This window comes from Dermochelys coriacea, chromosome 8 (assembly GCF_009764565.3).
Source record: "Dermochelys coriacea isolate rDerCor1 chromosome 8, rDerCor1.pri.v4, whole genome shotgun sequence".
Classification (NCBI taxonomy): domain Eukaryota; kingdom Metazoa; phylum Chordata; order Testudines; family Dermochelyidae; genus Dermochelys; species Dermochelys coriacea.
This window is the reverse complement of record NC_050075.1, coordinates 41,789,204-41,808,489: the sequence shown is the minus strand read 5'-3', so window position 1 is coordinate 41,808,489 and position 19,286 is coordinate 41,789,204. Positions and strand designations below refer to the sequence as shown.

General features: G+C 52.6%; 1 protein-coding gene across 3 annotated transcripts in view; it reads left to right on the top strand.

The window, feature by feature from the left end:
* Positions 1-16,040: 16,040 nt before the first annotated feature.
* OLFML2B (olfactomedin like 2B) overlaps positions 16,041-19,286 on the top strand; it is a 103,326-nt gene continuing 100,080 nt past the window's right edge. Inside the window, exons 1-2 of one of the 3 annotated variants that reach the window (XM_038414694.2) lie at positions 16,041-16,380; positions 18,075-18,338. In XM_038414694.2, coding sequence (XP_038270622.1) covers positions 16,213-16,380; positions 18,075-18,338 — 432 coding nt within the window. In that variant the 5' untranslated portion in view covers positions 16,041-16,212. The remainder of the gene's footprint in view (positions 16,381-18,074; positions 18,339-19,286) is intronic. The other 2 variants (XM_038414693.2, XM_043490628.1) reach the window with 2 other exon arrangements.

Sequence of the window (19,286 nt, the reverse complement as noted above, 5' to 3'; positions counted from 1 at the left end):
AATAAATTTTTTTTCAAGGGAGAAAGACATTATAGGAGATAGTATACTGCCTTTAAAAAATATTTGAGAATCAAGTTGTACACAATGGGATGCGGAAAAACACTAAGGGCTAGACTGAGTGGCAAAATAACAATTGCAAAAATGCAATCCCCATTGGTGGATTGACTCAAAACAAAATTTTGACACTTGGCCAGAAATTCAGTCAGTTCTAAAATGAGAAGAAAAAATTAAATTTAAAAATTCAGGGAATTCAGGGAATACCAGCCGCAGATAAGACAACTTGGGAAACTGCTATGCAATCAGATACAGTAATAAGGGATATATGTTTCTGAGGGGATATATGTAAAATGTTTCACTAAATTAAGTCTCAGGGATTATCTACACTGGCAAGTTAAAGCCCTTTAATGTGCTGCCTCAGGGGTGTGAAAAATCATCCCCTCCCAGCGCAGCAAGTTTGAGCGCTTTAAAGCGCTAGTGTGGACAGAATTGGCTCCCAGTGCTTGGAGCTAATCCCCTCATGGAGGTGGATTACCAGGAGCACTGGCACCTGCAGCAGCACTTTTAACCTTGTAGTGTAGACATAGCTTCAGTAGGTTAGATCAGACAAAGAGGAGTTGCATTGACTAGGCATTGGGATGTCTGTGACTTTAAGAACCCAGCCCTGGGAAGCTGATGCTGAGAGGTGCTGTCTGTGAGAGGGGAAATAAAAAAAGCCCCTTTTCCCCCACCACTTTTGCAAACCCCCGGTGTCTCAATCCCACTGGGGTAACTGTTTCCCATTGTGCCCCTGACTGTGCCAGGTTTTGCCCTCTGACACCCTCTGCCAGTGCCTCACCCTGAGCTTAACTCCGCCTCCTCCCCCCAGCCCTGATTTTGCCCTTTAGCCCCTCTCCTAATCCTGCCTCCAGCTGCTTGACCCCCCTGACCAGTCAATTTCCGCCCCCTGCTCCGACCCTGGCCACCCTCCTGCGCCGATTCGCTCCCTTTGCCACTTTTTAACCCCTCTCAAAAGCAGTCCGCAGAATCTTCCAGATAATAAGGGCAGGGTGAAGGGCAGTGGCTTCAGCAGGTGTACTGAGCATGCACAAAAAAGCCAGCTTTGACATCAGCCCAGAGTGGTGAAATCGCTGAACTAGTGACATCACCGACCAGTCTCTGGACAGCAAGCCAGAGGAAGGTGTTAAGCCAGTGACTTCACAGAGCCCGAGCCTTGAGCCAGTAAACTCGGAGGGGCTTGTACCTTGACACCAGCCCAGCAAGCCAGACCTGCAGAGCTGGATACTTCGGAGAAGCATGTTCCTTTGCACGATTGAGCTGGATATCAGCCAAGCAACCAAGAGCTGCTCTCAGGCCATGTCATTAGTGCTCAGCCTGGCTCAGCTGTGGTTAAAATAAGTGGGACTGCTGGAGATCATAGGCCCTGTTCTCCGCTAAAAGCAGAGGGAGAGTTTCCTCCCCTCTCCCTCACTTGAGCTCAGAGCTCAGCTCTCCCTAACCCCCCACTTTCTGCCTCTTCATGGGCTGCTTGGGGAACTGCAGTGGGAGCAACAGGCCGCATTGGTGCTTGGCAGGGGAGTTTTCTGGGACGCAGGCCTTCCCACCAGCACCCTCTCTTGCCACTCCATGGCAGGGCGTGAGGACATCTGGAGGGGAAGCAGAAAAGATGGTCTCGCTTGCAGGCCAGTGGCTGCAGAAGGCCAACCCATGGAGTTTTTACAGAACCCAGAATTGCCCTTTCTGAGGTTTCTCCCACCTCGCATTCCCACTGGCTGTCTGGATTCTGGCTATCCAAAATTTCAGGCCAGTAAAGCAGCTAGGGCTCTGTCTGGCTGTGGAAGAGACCACCAACAGCTCTGGCTCCCTCTACACTTCTCCTGATAAGGGAGGACACTGCTTATGTCTTGCTCTTTTTCCCAGCAAACCTTGCAATGTAGAGGCCTACATTTCTTCTTTGAGTGATTGTTCAAGTGTATTCCACAATAGGTGTGCGTACTTGCCATGTGCACCAGTGCTGGAAGTTTTTCTCCTAGCAGTACCCATAGGGGAGCGCCCCTGAAGTTGCGCCTCCGTGGCGTGGTATAAGGGGCGCTGTGCGCTTTCCTGCCCCCTCAGTTCCTTCTTGCCGTCAGTGAAGGTGCTTCGGAACTGTTCTGCTCCAGCTTGTTTGCAGCTCTCCTCCAGAACTCTTGTTCATTCAGTGTAGTAGTACCTGTAGTTAAAGTAGTTTGATTAGTTTTCATTTAGTTTAGTGCGCCTGGGCCGGAGTATGCCCCGTGCCCTGGGTTTTAAGTCGTGCGACGCTTATAGGCGACTGATGCCAGTGAATGATCCACACGCAGACTGTTTATGCTGTTTGGGTGAAACCCATCTCAGTGATCGCCGCAAGATTTGCTAGTTGTTCAAGCCTCAGACCAAGAGAGAAAGAGACATTCAGCTCCGGGCCATCCTGATGGAGGTGGCGTTGAGCCCAACTCCGGCGCGCCACTCTGAGTCAGCACCGGGTACCGTGGGGTTGGTGTGCGGCGACCCCACAGCACCATCTACCGATTGGCACCGGTCCCTGTCTGCGGGGCATGCCAAGAAGGCTAAGAAGAGGCCCTCTCCGCTGCGGCACTGGAGCAAAACCAGGGGAGAGGCTAGACCCATGTTGGGCAGTCCTTAGTCCCCATCGGCATCTAGGCCTCCAACTCAGGTTGAGCGGAGTAGCCCGGCCCATTCGGAGTAGGTTTCCCCGTATGTCCGGATGCCTTCCACGCTGGAGGCCATGCAAGCGGCCCAGGACGTTATGTCCATGCCAGTACCAGGGGCACTGCCAACGCTGGCTCCACAGTCCAGAGGCAAGCCGCCGCTGGGATCTCCGCAGTTGCCCCTGGCTTGGTACAGGACACAGTCGAGGGAATGTTCCTGATGCTGTTCGCCGCTCAGCGACCGTCCCGTGTGTAGTCCACGCAGGTCACCGTCGGCCCCCACCAGGTTGTCTGGCTGGGTTCCGACTGACAGAGACTCCAGGCACTGCTCCGCCTCGAGGAGCGGACATCATCAAGACTGAGGCAGATGCCACCAAAGGAGCTATCGGCAACACTCCCGCAACACTCCTGCAGCCCCAGGTGTCAATCGCCATCACCTCGCCGTCGCGGATCTGCCTGCCAGAGCTGATTGTGGAGTAGCTGTGACCAACATGTCTCATGGTCGGCACCGCTCCCGGTGCTGCCATTCCTCCTGGTCCAGAGACAGCGGCAGGTCATACGCCAGCCCAGCCTCCCTTCATAGTCGTTGATCGATGGTACAGGCCAGCCAGGCTGAACAGCTTGCTCCACCGGTGCCAGTGGCCGGCACAGTGGTACCAATGGGCTCTGTGGCCCCTGAGGCTGCCCCCGTGGGGGCTCGCTCAGTGGCCGCAGCCTCAGAACGGCCATCGGCCTCCCTCTCCCAGCCTCCAAGGAAGCAGTTGGTGGGATGTGCATCTTCGGTGCTGTGCCCGGAAAGCGACTAAGTGGTGGATCCTCTAGTGCCAGTGGACACACAAAGTACCGTGCCTGCCTCCTCACCCTCCCCTGATGAAGCGAGAGCCCTCCTCCCTCCATCCTGCAGGAGGACTCTAAAGCCCACCAGGAACTACTGAAAAAGGTGGCATCAAGCCTCAACCTTCAGGCAGAGGAGGTGGAGGAGCCCTCGGACTCCCTGTTCAAAGTCCTATCCACCTCGATACCGGGCAGGGTGGCCCTGCCACTCCATGAAGGGGTGGCAAAATTTCAAATGCCTTGTGGCAAACCCCGGCCTCCTTGTCCCCCATCTCAAAGAGAGTGGAACGCAAGTACTTTGTGCCCGCCAAGGGGCATGAATATCTGTACACCCACCCTGCCCCTAACTCCCTGGTAGTCAAGTCGGTCAACCGCAGGGAGCAGCAGGGCCCACAGCCCCTACTCCAAAAATAAAGACTCAAGGAGGCTGGATTTGTTTGGGAGGAAAATTTATTCGTCCTCGAGTTTCCAGTTACGGGTGGCGAACCATCAGGCTGTCCTGGGTCAGTATGAATCCAATGTGTGGGGCTCTCTGCCCAAATTCAAGGACTCCCTCCAGGAGCGTGACAGGAAGTTCAAAGCTCTGGTGAAGGAGGGCACAGCGGCTGCCGGGGCAACCCTGCAGGCAGTGTCAGATGCAGCGGACAGGGCTGCACGGTCTCCATGAGACCGCGGTGTCCATGAGAAGGGCGTCGTGGCTTCTACTGTCTGGGTTGTCCAGTGAGGCGCAAACCTCCCTGCAGGACCTCCTGTTTGATGGCATGACTCTGTTTGCGGAACAGACCGACGTAAAACTGCATGGTCTGAAAGACTTCCGCACTACATTTAAGACTCTTGGCCTCTATGTTCTGGCTCCAGCTAGACCTAAGTTTAAGCCACAGTAGGCTCCCACCCAGGCCACCCACTCTAAATATGAGCCCCCTTATAAAAAGTCACAGGACTATAAGAAACGCCCACGCAAGCAGTCCTGGTCTGCCCCCCAGCCTGGGTCCTCCAAGGGCAAACAGGTCGGGAAGTGACAGTTTTGACGGAATGCCTGGGGGAAAATCTACCAGTTCGCACCAGGGATCCACCCACAATAAAGCCTCCCTGGACCAAGCTGTTGTGTGCTTTTCTCCCAGAGCGGTCGCGGCTGAACTCGGAATGATGGGTCCTCAGCACCATCTCCTGGGGCTACACCCTCCAGTTTACCTCTTCCCCACCCAACCTCCCACCGCCCCCGTCCCTCCTGGGGGAACCCTCTCATGAGGCTCTGCTCGAGCAGGAGGTGGGGCAGCTCCTTGGCCTAGGAGCGGTGGAAATGGTACCAGTGGAGTTCAAACTCAAGGGGTACTACTCCCACTATTTCCTTATCCCAAAGGCCAAAAGGGGGCTCAGGCCCATCTTGGACCTGCAAGGCCTGAACCAGTACATGGTGAAGCTCAAGTTCCACATGGTCTCTCTGGCCTCCATCATCCCCTCCCTGGATCCCGGGGACTGGTACACCACCCTCGATCTGCAGGATGCGTATTTCCACATCCATATATTCGAGGGGCACAGGCGCTTCCTCCATTTCACAGTTGGGCAAGAACACTACCAATTTACAGACCTCCCATTTGGCCTGTTCACTGTCCCCAGGGTATTCACAAAGTGTATGTCTGTGGTGGCAGCCTACCTCAGACATCATGGGGTCCAGATCTTCCCCTACCTGGACAACTAGCTGGTCAAGGGCAGCTCCCGGTCGCAGGTGTGGGATCACATGGCGCTCGTCCTGTCCACGTATGCCACTCTGGGCCTGTTGGTGAATGACACCAAGTCCACATTAGTCCCGGTACAGCGCATAGAGTTTATCGGGGCAGTCCTGGATGCCACATCAGCCAGGGCCTCCCTCCCACTGGACAGGTTCAAGACACTGAAAGGGCTCATTGACACAGTCACAAGGTTTCCAGTTACAAGTGTCAGAGTGTGTCTCCAGCTCCTGGGTCACATGTCAGCGTGCACATATGTGGTTCACCACGCCAGACTCAGGATGAGGCCCCTCCAGCTCTGGTTGGCTTCGGTGTTCTCCCAGGCCAGAGACAGGATGGACAAAGGTCCTCACTGTGCCTGATCCAGTGATCGCTTCCCTACAATGGTGGTCTTCCCTGGGAACATACTCCACAGGGTCCTGTTCAGAGGCAGACACCCGTTGATGGAGCTGGTGTCCAACACATCAGAGCTGGGGTGGGGAGCCCATGTGAGGGATGTTTAGACCCAACGTCTGTGGTCTGCACAGGATCTGGACCTCCACATAAACATCAAGGACTCAGGGCGGTCTGGCTGGCGTGTGTGGCCTTCTGCTTGCACCTGGAGGGAAGGGTGGTCAGGGTTCTCACGGAAAACACAGCCTCGATGTTTTACATCAACAGGCAAGGTGGGACCCGATCCTTTGCCAGGAAGCCCTCAGGCTGTGGGACTTCTGTATAGCCCACGACATTTGCCTACAGGCCTACAACCTACCGGGCGTCCGGAATTCGCGGATGGATTGCCTGAGCCGGGACTTCTCCTCTCAGCACGAGTGGTCTCTTCACCCAGAGGTGGTACACATACTTTTCCAAGAGTGGGGAACTCCCCAGGTGGACCTGTTCAGGACTCGGCAGACCTGTTGGTGTCCCCGGTTCTGCTCCGGGGGACGGGGCTGGGACTGGGCGGTATCTTCGATGCCATCCTCCTATCCTAGTCAGGCCAGTTTTTCTATACCTTCCCCCCCATTTCCACTGATCGGCAATGTCCTGGTAAAGATAAAGACGGACAGGGCCTGGATCCTCCTGATTGCCCTGGCGTGGCCCAGGCAACATGAATATGGGACCCTCACAAGCCTGGCGGTAGCTTCGCCATGGCCGTTGAGCTGTCCCGCCCGGACCTGCTCTCCCAGGACCAGGGCTGCCTCCTCCACCCCAACCTAGTGGTGCTCCACCTCTCGGCACGGCTGCTTAATGGTTAGGCTGGGAGGAAAGGACGTGCTCAGAAGGGGTTCAGCGCGTCCTCTTGGAAAGTAGGCAACCCTCCACGCGCCGAGCCTACTTGGTGAAGTGGTCTCAATTTTCTCAGTGGGCGGCTGAGCGGAGTGTCTCCCCCATGGCTTCCCCAGTCCAGCTCATTTTAGACTATCTCCTTCACCTTAGAGACCAAGGCCTGGCGCCCTCATTCGTTAAAGTGCACTTGGTGGACATATCGGCCTTCCACCTGCCGGTGTAAGGGCACACTGTATTCTCCCATGCTATGACTGGCCAATTCCTTAAGGGATTAGATTGTCTCTTCTCATACGTTAGGACCTCAGTCCTGCAGTGGGACCTGAACTTGGTGCTGGCCTGGCTCACAGGTCCATCCTTTGAGCTGTTAGCTACATGCTCCTGGTCGCACCTCTCATGGAAGGTAGCCTGCCTGGTGGTGATCATGTCAGCAAGATGGGTCTCGGAACTCAGGACCCTGACCTCCAAGCCCCAGTACACAGTGTTCCATAAAGATAAGGTCCGGCTCCATGCACATCCTTCGTCCCTCCCGAAGGTGGTCTCTGCCTACCACATAGGTCAGGATATTTTGCTGCCGGTCCTGTGCCCCAAGCCACATGCGTCCAGTGAGGAGCGCTGCCTCCACACTCTGGATATGAGATGGGCTCTGGCCTTTTACCTGGAATGGACTAAGCCATTCAGGAAGTCTTCGCAGCTGTTCACCGCCCCGGCCAAATGTGTGAGGGGTTGGCTGATCTCCACTCAGCGGCTCTCCAACTGGATCACCTCGTGCATCCGTACCTGTGATGACCTACGGGAATCCCTCCACCGTCAATTGTGAGGTTGCACTCGACTAGGGCACAAGCCTCGTTGGCTGCTTTTAAACCCATGTCCCCACTGAGGACATTTTCAGGGCTGCCACATGGTCTTCAGTTCATACGTTTACCTTGCATTATGCGATCGTCTCCCAAACCAGGGAAGACGCTGAGTTCATAGAATCATAGAATCATAGAATCATAGAATATCAGGGTTGGAAGGGACCCCAGAAGGTCATCTAGTCCAACCCCCTGCTCAAAGCAGGACCAAGTCCCAGTTAAATCATCCCAGCTAGGGCTTTGTCAAGCCTGACCTTAAAAACCTCTAAGGAAGGAGATTCTACCACCTCCCTAGGTAACGCATTCCAGTGTTTCACCACCCTCTTAGTGAAAAAGTTTTTCCTAATATCCAATCTAAACCTCCCCCATTGCAACTTGAGACCATTACTCCTCGTTCTGTCATCTGCTACCATTGAGAACAGTCTAGAGCCATCCTCTTTGAAACCCCCTTTCAGGTAGTTGAAAGCAGCTATCAAATCCCCCCTCATTCTTCTCTTCTGCAGACTAAACAATCCCAGCTCCCTCAGCCTCTCCTCATAAGTCATGTGCTCTAGACCCCTAATCATTTTCGTTGCCCTTCGTTGTACTCTTTCCAATTTATCCACATCCTTCCTGTAGTGTGGGGCCCAAAACTGGACACAGTACTCCAGATGAGGCCTCACCAGTGTCGAATAGAGGGGAACGATCACGTCCCTCGATCTGCTCGCTATGCCCCTACTTATACAACCCAAAATGCCATTGGCCTTCTTGGCAACAAGGGCACACTGCTGAAGGGCTGTGCTCCACCCCAAGAATTTGTGAACTCCTACCCACCTCTGACAGATATAGCTTGGAATCACCTATCGTGGGATACACATGAGCAATCACTCGAAGAAGAAAAGATAGTTATCTTTTACATAACTGGTGTTCTTTGAGATGTGTTGCTCACGTCTATTCCACATCCCACCCTCTTTCCCCTCTCTTGGAGTTGTCTGGCAAGAAGGAACTGAGGGTGGGGGGAACGTGCAGCGCCCCTTATACCGCGCCATGGAGGCACCACTCCAGGGGTCGCTAGGGGCGCTTCCCTATGGGAACTGCTAGGGGAAAAACTTCTGGCACCACTGCACGTGGTGAGCATGCACACACCTATTATGGAATAGACATGAGCAACACATCTTGAAGAACACCAGTTATGGAAAAGGTAACTGTCTTTTTCCATGCCCCTGACCCCCCTGAGGACTACGTTTCCAAGGAGTCCTTGTGGTGGAGCGGGGAGCCTTGCCCCACCTGTCTTCAAGACCTAGGTTCCTGACCCTAAAGCCTGAGTTTGAGCTGTCTCTCAGATCTAACTGTCATGCTGGGATCACTTCCTCTTTCCCAAGGGTTGTGTCTTTTGTTCCATGGGTCTGTCTTTGCAGTATGACTTCTGGAACAAGGCAGAACAGCATCAGAGACTTCCCTGCTCAACTCTGAAGGGCCAGTATTCTCTGCTCTGTGTGTGCTGTGAACACTTTTGCAAGGCTAGCTGTGGGCTTGCTTGGGGACATGGTCTCTTTTCAGATACTTTTATTCCATTGGCTCTGTTCTCCTACCTGTGTTGTGTCCCATCGCACAATATGACAGAGTGTCACTTCACCATGTGCTAGTGCCCAAGATGACATACAACCTCTCGCACTGGGAAAATCCCCCATTTATTCTGATCTTTAACCTTTGCCCTCATATTTCACTCTCCATAGCTCTTCAGCCAAATATCTGTAGAGTGCTTTCATTTCCATCACGCTCCTTACACACCCCACTGAAGTCTTCACTTAGCCATACTACACATATTTTAATCTGTCCTCATCACTCAGTCCCTGCACCACACTGTGGCTGTAGTTGCTTTCCTCTGAACTGCTTCCCACTTGTCAGCTCTTCCTGCTGGAGCCCAACATTAAATGCCCTAGTCCAAGTGTACTGCTGTGTTCCTTGAGCTGCATGAAACATTCTTCAGCTGGCTATATTGCACAATCTAGCACCTGGTTAAAGAATTCAACTTTGAATTGTTGTTTGGGGTCTCTTATGGGATTATCCCATGCCTTGTAATCAAAATGTCGTCTTCTTCGGTGACTCTTGTATTCTTGAATGGGTGGGAAAATAACTTCAGTATGAAGTTCCTCTGCCAACTTCTGTGCACTCTTCAGAACATTTTAAAATCCCTCATCTGACCGGTAAAACTATTGGTATGACTTAGCTTTGTCCAATTGTTCCATTGCTCCAGATATATCAAGGTCAACACATTGGAGTCTCTTGCTTACAACATTTATTTCAAACAGTATGTCATGCCTCAACACTAAGCCACACAGAAATTTGAAGTTATGTATGTTTCTGTGATTCCATTTCCCTCTGCCACTGTTCTCCCACAAACTGTTCCTGTCATAGCATTATTCTCCATAATGGCAACTATGGCATCATCTATCTTCCCAATTTAGTGTTTGATAGGCTTTATCGCCTCCACTCGACTTTCCCATCATGAGGCACTTAGTGGTTTCAGTGTCAGAGAGGATGTTCCCAGATGTTGCTTCAAAATTTGTGTGGCTGATGCGATTAGGCCTATGATGGTGTCCCCTGAATAGATATGTGGACACAGTTGGCAACGGGCTCTGTTGTAAGGATAGGTTCCTGGGTTAGTGTTTTTGTTGTATGGTGTGTGGTTGCTGGTGAGTATTTGCTTCAGGCTGGGGTGCTGTCTGTAAGCAAGGACTGGCCTGTCTCCCAAGATTTGTGAGAGTGATGAGTCGTTCTTCAGGATAGGTTGTAGATCCTTGATAATGCGCTGGAGAGATTTTAGTTGGGGACTGAAGGTGACGGCTAGTGGTGTTCTGTTATTATCTTTGTTGGGCCTGTCCTGTAGTAGGTAACTTCTGGGTATTCTTCTAGCTCTGTCAATCTGTTTCTTCACTTCAGCATGTGGTATTGTAGTTGTAAGAATGCTTGATAGAGATCTTGTAGGTGTTTGTCTCTGTCTGAGGGGTTGGATCAGCCACACTATCAGAGGCTCATTCACCTGCACATCTACCAATGTGATATATGCCATCATGTGCTAGCAATGCCCCTCTGCCATGTACATTGACCAAACTGTACAGTCTCTATGTAGAAGAATAAATGGACACAAATCAGATGTCAAGAATTATAATTTTCAAAAACCAGTCAGAGAACACTTCAGTCTCTCTGGTCACTCGATTACAGACCTAAAAGTAGCAATATTATTACAAAAAAACTTCAAAAACAGACTCCAACGAGAGACTGCGGAATTGGAATTAATTTGCAAACTGGACACCATTAAATGAGGCTTGAATAAAGACTGGGAGTGGATGGGTCATTACACAAAGTAAAACTATTTCCCCATGTTTATTTTTCCACCCTACTGTTCCTCACACATTCTTGTCAACTGCTGGAAATGGCCCACCTTGATTATGACTACAAAAGGTTTTATTTTTTTCCCCTCTCCTGCTGGTAATAGCTCACTCTCGTTACAGTGTATGGTAACACCCGTTGTTTCATGTTCTCTGTGTATATAAAATCCCCCTACTGTATTTTCCACTGTATGCATCTGATGAAGTGAGCTGCAGCTCACGAAAGCTTATGCTCAAATAAATTTGTTAGTCTCTAAGGTGCCACAAGTACTCCTTTTCTATTTGTATCGATGTATCTGAGGAGAGCGCCTTCCTGCTTAGATAGAAAAGCTTCATTTGCTTTCTTTCTTTTTCTGAATGCTGCCCCAGAGGGGCGTTTTCTTCTTTCACTCGTGAATGCTGTTCTGTGCCAGCTATAGTGGCTCTCAACACTCAATTGAAGGCGACAAATAAGCAGGCTGGTAGCAAGGCCTGAGTGAGGGAAGATACCAGCGGCTTAAGGGCCTAAGTGGCTGCTCCTACTTCAGTTGACTGCCTGTTCTCCTCAAGTGAGTTCAGGGAAGCAGTAGGAAACAGGAAGCTCCCTGAGAAGCCGGTGTTAATAAGTCCAGGCTTGTGGGGGTGCTAGAGATGTACATAAGAGGCTCCTCCTCCTCTCTCTCCCTGTAGCTCCTGCTGCTTTCTGTTATTCCCTCCCACCTTTTCTCTTGCCTGTCTGTTATATCTCGTGCCCTCCTTCCTCCAGCACAGCACTCCACCATCTCTGTGCATCTAGAGCAGAGAGAATACATACACACCAGCAGCAGATACTCTGGGTCCTAGTGGCGCTCCCCACAGTCTGGCACCTGAGACGGGTGCCTCAGTTTGCCTTATGGTAAGGCCAGCCCTGCCCTAGGGGGCAGCAGAGGAACGTTGGGAGGAGGTGCTCCCTCCCCCACGTTCCTCTGCCTGGAGGAATCAGGGAGAAATCTAGGCATTCCCATGTAGCACTCCCCTGCCAGGTGTGAGCAGTTTCTGACTACACCAGCAGCACACACCTCTGCACTGCGCGTGGTGTCCCCTTGACCATGGCGCCTCTGCGTGGTTTCCTGGGTGGCCCACCCCTAAGGCCGGGTCCACCTCCCTCCTTTGTCTCTGGCCCTTCCCAGCTGATTAACATACATGAAGAACAAACATTGCCCCCAAACCCAGGCACAACAGGATGCTGGTTTGCTCTGCATGGGCTGTAGCCTTCCTCAACCCAGCTTATTGTCTACTGCAGCTATTCAGGCTGTGAGCGTGTTGGGGCAGAGATCACATCTCATCTTGCATCTGTGCAGCAGCTGGCACAAGGGGCCCAGATCTCAGGTGGCCTTTATGTGCTGTTAGTTTTAATACTACTGTCTCCTGACACGCTGCAGCGCAGTGACCCCAGAACCCTCCCCACTAATCCAGCATTAACCTCACCAGCACCTCTCCAGAGCTACCCCCAGAAACCTCCTCACCAGCTACCCCTCAGTCTGGCAGGGACAGGCACAGCACTAACCTACTTAGCACTCGCCCCCTGCCAGATGTAACCCACACACCTTCTGTGTATGCTGCTCTGTCCCCTCTGTTGGCACTAAGACCACTTAGAGATTAATGAGTCTGCTCTATAGCCTTAGCTAAGGGCACATGTGGCTTTTAGCTCATGCAGTACAGACTCATGCATTTAGCTCCAGAGGTCCCTGGTTCGATCCCACCTGCTGATGACTGGGATTTGTCTGTGTTACACAGACACTTCCTGGCTACCCACAGCCACACCAGTGCCCACCTACCCCAGCTCCTACACACAGCTCCAGCCCCAGTCAGCTAACCCTCAGCAACCACTTGGCTACTTCCATTGGCCATCCAGAAACCCTGGTCCCCCCACTACATATACAGCACCCGTCCAGCATCTCACCCACCCAGCAGTCCTTGCCTCTATCTAGAGTAGGCAGCCCTTCTAGCTGGCTCCCTCACCTCCCCTGGAGATGGGGGGAATCACAACCGGAACCCTAAACTGTGTGGATGCGTTCTGCTGGCGGCTGACAGTACCGGGTTTACCTTGGCACCAGTGGTGCCATGGTGCTGGGCCCAGAGTCAGAAGGGGCCCTGGCCAACCTGATCCCCCAGCCGGCTGAGCTGGCCAGGAAATCTGCCCTGCCCCTGCCCCACCCCCGGGGAACCAGGGGAGCAGAGCAGAGTGGGCTGGGGCCGGGTCACTCCACTTCCCGCCGCCCCATGAGTGCGGGGTCAGGCCCGCCCTGCAATCACCGGGCGGCAGGAAGTGGAGCGACCCGGCCCCAACCCACTCTGCTTCACTGGCTCGTGCTGGGGGGCGGTTCCCCCCTGCCCTCCCAAGCCTGGGGAGGAGATGGAGCGGTGGGGAAGGGGCATGGGATGGGGAAGAGAAGGGGATAGGGGAAGCGGGGGCCCAGCATGCAGGTCTCCTGGGCTCCCCTGTTAAGCAGGCCCATCAAACCCTCACTCTGACAAGCCCCAACTTCCCTGCATCTAAACCATCCCGATTAGCCCTCACTCAGATGCCCTCCCCACTGAGCCCCAACCACCTACACCTGGACCCTCACCCAAATGAACCCCACCTCCCCTCAACCCAGACCCTGCCCCCCACTGAACTCCAACCACTTTCACTTGGTCCCCCCTGCAGACTCCCATTGCCCCTGCACCTGGAACCTCCCTCTGCATACAGATCCCCCTGAGCTGCCTGCACCCAGACGGCCCCACACAGAACCCTCTTACCCCCATCTGGATCCCCCCACATTAAGTCCCTCTGCACTTGGATCCTGCTGCCAGGCTGAGCCTCCCTGCCCACAGGGTGTTTCTGTGGCAGACATGACCCTTGTGCTGTGTCAGGGTGTCATAACCTACAGCTAAAGGGTAGCATAAAATCCCTCCTTTACCTGTAAGAGGTTAAGAAGCTCAAGTAACCTGGCTGGCACCGGACCAAAAGGACCAATAAGAGAAGAAGATCCTTTCAAATCTGTGGGGGGAGATTTTTGTTTTGTGCTTGTTATTCTCTCGGTACAAAGAGAGGGACCAGGCAGAAAAAAACCCCTCTCCTAAAATCATACCGGAAATAAGCCTCTAAGATTACAAATTGTAAGTATAGCAAGAGAATGCGTTAGTTTATCTTTTGTTTTAGCTTGTGAATTTTTCCTGTGCTAAGAGGGAGGTTTAACCCTATTTTTTGTAACTTTGAAGTTTTGCCTAGAGGGGAGTCCTCTGTGTTTTAAATCTTATTACCCTGTAAAATTACCTTCCATCCTGATTTTATAGAGGTGCTTCTTTTCCTTTTTTTCCTTTATAATAAAGTTCTGTTTTTTTAAGAATCTGATTGGTTTTTAGTTTCCTAAAAACCCAACGGTCTGGTCTGTGCTCACATTGTTTACCTATCTGGTTTGTAGATTATTCTCAAGCCTCCCCAGAAAAGGGGGTGAAGAGGCTTGGGGGAATATTTTGGGGAAACAGGAACTCCAAGTGGTCCTTTTCCTGAATCTTTGTCTAACTCACTTGGTGATGGCAGCAGTACTCATCCAAGGACAGGGAAGGATTTGTGCCTTGGGGAAGTTTTTAATCTAAGATGGTAGAAATAAGTTTAGGGGGTCTTTCATGCAGGTCCCCACATCTGTACCCTAGAGTTCAGAGTGGGGAGGGAACCCTGACACAGGGTCAGGTTCAGCCTCACTGCCAAGTCTCTGTCCCAGGGGGCCAGGGGAGGCTGCAGGGTATTTTCCCACCTCCATGCAGCTTATGGCCTGTGCTCCCCACTGCCATGGTGGAGCTTCCACATTTATTTATTGTAAATAAATAAATAAATAAATTGCAGCGTTTTAAAATATTATGCATAGAATTTGATGCAGAATTCCCTCAGGAATATGGGGTGCTGTACAGCTGTCATGGTGGGACCATGAAGTGGGTGCTGGACAGTAGGGGATCTGTGGGTGGGGGAGCTGAGCAGGGGGTATAGTGTACAGGGTGCTGTGTGGTTGTGGTTGGAGATCAGCAGGAGGGATCTCTGGGCAGGGGGTGCTGGGCATAGCGAGTCTCAGGCCACTGGGCATAAGGGATCTGTGGGAGAGGTCTCTGGGTGAGGGGGCGCTGGGCAGGGGGGCAGTGTGGAAGGGGCACGCTGGCAGTGCAGGGCTGGGTGGGCCAGTGTGTGTCTAGCAGTTGTATGTTTATAAACAGTGTCCTTGTGCTGGCCTGCGTGGCGCCACTCCCACTGCACTGCGCCTCTTTGCCCGCGACTGGCCCCTCGCTCTGTGGACTGCCGCCCCATCACATGTCCTATTTCCCCAAATATGTTTGGCGCTGGGCCCACAAAAAGTTAATCCGGCCCTGGCGGTTGGCACAGTGCCTGCCACCCCGAACTCCTTCACCAGGAGCCATGCTTTGCCGCAGAGGTTCTCTGGGGCTCCCGCATGGGTGCTGTTGTGCCTCCCAAGTCTCTGCCAGAGGGCTGGGCGAGGGCTCCCCTCTGTTCCCTTCCCCTGGAGCCTGTTGTCTCTGTGTCTGTGCAGGGGAGCCACGTGCCAAGCTTGAGGTCAGGGCCTCGGGCACAGCCTCTCGCACCCGCTCCTTCGTTAACCCGTAGAGTCCTTCTCCTCCGCTGTGGCCTGCCTGGTGACGGCAGGCTGGCTGGCATAGCTAAAAGAAAAGGAGGACTGGTGGCACCTTAGAGACTAACAAATTTATTAGAGCATAAGCTTTCGTGAGCTACAGCTCACTTCATCGGATGCATTTGGTGGAAAAAACCACCATCGGATGCATTTGGTTTTTTCCACCAAATGCATCCGATGAAGTGAGCTGTAGCTCACGAAAGCTTATGCTCAAATAAATTTGTCAGTCTCTAAGGTGCCACCAGTCCTCCTTTTCTTTTTGCGAATACAGACTAACACGGCTGCTACTCTGAAACCTGGCATAGCTAGTGTGGGGACCGGCTGCCACCGCCCGGTGGGTGGCTAGGGAGGGGTGCCTGGCTGGACAGAGCTTCCAGGGGAGAGAGGGGCGGTGGCAGCCCCAGCCCGTCATCCCTTTGCTACGGGGTCTGGGAGATGGCACCCCAGCGGGGGAATGGGCTCACTGCCCTGGTCTCTGCCGAGCGCCCTCTGAACGCTGCCCCGACCTGTCGGCCCCGGTGAACGGTCGGCCACTGGGCGAACGAGCTCACACCCCTGGGGCGGGCGCGGGATCCCCAGCTTCCAGGCGCCGGTGCCAGCCGCTGGCCCGGGCTGCTCCTCCTCGGCCCCTGCCCCGGCGAGCGGAGACACAATAGCCAGGCTCCTCCTCCCTGCCGCCGATCCCAGCCAGCCGCCAGCCCGGCGCGCTCCGCCAACACTCGCTGCGCGAACGGAGCCCGGCGCCCTCCCCGGGGGACATGCGCGGCGCGCCCCGGCAGCGCCCCTTGCTGCGCACCTAGCCCGAGGGAGCGGTCGGAGCCCTGCCCGCTGCCCCCATGGCTCAGCCCCTGGTGCTGCTGTGTTGCTGCGCTGCGCTCGTGGCTGCGGGCAGGGGCGCGCCGCCGACTGCGACCCCCGCCCGGCCTGGCCCGGTGCCGCAGGGGGTCTCAGAGGAGGAGCCGCTGCAAAACGAGGCGGACAACCAGGAGAACATCTTATCTCAGGTAACCTCCCCCAGTGCGCTGAGCCGAACAGCCCTGGCACCAAGCGGGCTTGGGGATCCCTCGCCAGGGAGCTGCGAGTGTGTGTCTCTCCCCCGCCTCTGCACAAAGGCGCTGGGACTTGGCCCTCTGGTGCCAAGCTTCCCTAAAGGACGCTGGCGCTTTAACCCCTCCAGCACCGCTTGCTCTAAGGCAGGGGTTCTAAAACTGGGGGTCGGGACCCCTTAGGGGGTCACGAGGTTATTACATGGGGGGGGGGTGTCACGAGCTGTCAGCCTCCACCACAAACCCCGCTTTGCCTCCAGCCTTTATAATGGTGTTAAATGTATAAAAAAGTGTTTCTAATTTATAAGGGGGGGTCGCACCCCGAGGCGCGCTATGTGAAAAGGGTCACCAATACAAACGTTTGAGAACCACTGCTCTCAGGTGAGGTTCCCAGCCTGGCGTGAGGAGGCAAGGCAGCGAGTGGCTAAGGGAGAGCCAGATTCCTGTGGCTTTACTAATCCGAACTGTCTTGCCCTCCTGCTTTGGGAACTGGATTAGTTATGGGAGCTGAGAGCAGGAGAGGGTTATTATTCTGATTATTGCTGCATATAGTTAATTAGCAATTCGCATAGTTCATTCCATTCATCCGTTTGTTTCTTTGCAACGGCAGCAGAGTAATTGATCCCTGTGTACAGATGAACTGCTCTATAGGGAACTGGAAAATCAATTCACAGCTTCTCTGTATCACAGAGAAATGATTGAAAATCAAGAATATTCCATGTATGCGGTGTTGGAGCCTGTTGGTCCTAGGATATTAGACAGACATAGTGGGTGAGGTCATATCTTGTATTCTGTTGGTGAGAGAGGCAAACTTTCCAGCTAACACAGAGCTCTTCTTCAGATCAGACCTCCTGGCTGCTCCTGTGTCTGAATGTTTTATACACAAATCAGACCTGAGGAAGAGTTCAGTGTAAGCTCCAAAGCTTGTCCCTCTCACCAACAGAAGTTGGTCCAATCAAAGATCTTACCTCCCCCACCTTGTCTCAAGAATAGTGCATCTGGATTAAAGCAGCAAAGTTCAGGGTGTGTTCTCTGTTAGATTTGGCAGATGTACTGTGCAGTATTATCTGTCCTTGGAAATGTCTAACACAGAAGAATATTAAAAACATACTGTCAAGTTATTTTTGTACTTCAATTTCAAGACTGATTTCTGTGAATATCCATAAAGGAAACCTGTGGAATTGTAGGAGACTATTAGAAATTGTATATTACCAGGAAGTATATGAATTACGTTTATGCATTATTCCAGACCACGCATTGACTCCCTTAACTCCTAAAACCCACCAAAGTAGGGCATCTTGTATGTAGTTGCAAAGAATTCAGTGGATTAACTCTGATGGAATCAGTGTATTTAACATAAACTGTGGTGGCTCTGTCCCTTTGTTTAAATTTAAATTTTGTAGCTATTTTGTAGATAAGGACTGTTTGGGCTTGAGCAATTTATTTTCCAGTGGTGAAAGGAAATACCCCACCAGAAATCCCTCTTTCCCAAATAGCTAAGAAGAAATGTTAGTCAGCAATTTGTGTACGTAGTGACCTATTTCTGCAAGGTTCAGAGTGTCTGAGCCTTTCTCAAAAACTTTACAAAGCAAACCAAAAGTAAAATCTTACGTTAAGAGCAAACTGATGCATTGTGATTTTCTTGTGATTAGTTGCTAGGTGACTATGACAAGGTGAAAGCAGTGTCTGAAGGCTCCAACTGTCAGTGTAAGTGTCTGGTCAGACCTCTGGGCCGAGGCGCCTGCCAAAGGATTAATGAAGGCACTTCCAAAGCAGAGGATTTTTACACCGTAGAAACCATCTCTTCAGGGCCTGATTGCAAGTGTGCCTGCGTGGCTCCACCTTCTGCTCTGAACCCTTGTGAGGGGGACTTCAGGTTGAAGAAGTTGCGGGAAGCAGAGAGCAGTGACTTAAAGGTATCAGTATAGTTCCTTTTCAATGGGAGGGCAAGTTTGCAGAAGACAATGTGCAGCTGAAGCAGGCTTGGCTTGCCCTTTGTAGGTTCAGCCCCGGAGGAAGATCCGTTATAAGGTGTACAAACCTAGATTGATTACCTCAGCTGAAAAAGCTGCTGCTAACATTTTGGTGCAAAGTTTTGGCTGTGATAATGTGCAGGAAGCCTCATCTACACGAGGGAAATTGTTGCCACCAGCTAGCAAGTGTTAAAATATCCACAGACAAAAGAAAGGCAATATTTTCCTGAACACTATGTATAGCATAGTTCCTATCCACACAGCAGTGATTTTCACTTATTCAGTGTAGAACTACTGCTGACATCAGTGGAAGTCGCACATGCAGACATGAGCGGTGGGTATCTTAGGCCAGGGGAGGCCCCACCCATGCTCTGCCCCAAGACCCCGCTCCTGCACTTCCCCCATGGCCCCGCCCACACTGCTCCTCTTCCTGCCCTTGCTCAGCCTCTCCCACAAAGCTGGTTGGGGCTAGGGTGGGCGGGCTGGTGCTCAGGCTGGCCAGAGTGGCTGGTGCGTGGGCCAGCTGGCAGTGGCCCGGGACTCAGGGCAGCTGGGGCAGGGCTCCTCTGACCACAGTGTGGGGGCTCAGGGCTCCACTGGAATGGGAGAGGATGGAAGGGATGGGGTAGGGACGGGTCCTTGGGCAGAAGGGGCAGAGCTGGGGGGTACCCTCTCCCTGAATGGAGGGCTCACGCGCTGCCCATGCATGCAAAAGAGTACAGAATGTGCAATAGATCTGAAATCTGCAATGTTGAAAAGATATTAACAAGTGGATTGGAGAGAAGAATGTTGCCCTGAAAGCACAGAGTATCCACAGCAGATGTTGCCTATTCCAGTCTGAAATAAAATCCAGTTAAAAAGAACTGGTTATAAACATCATAACATCAGTAG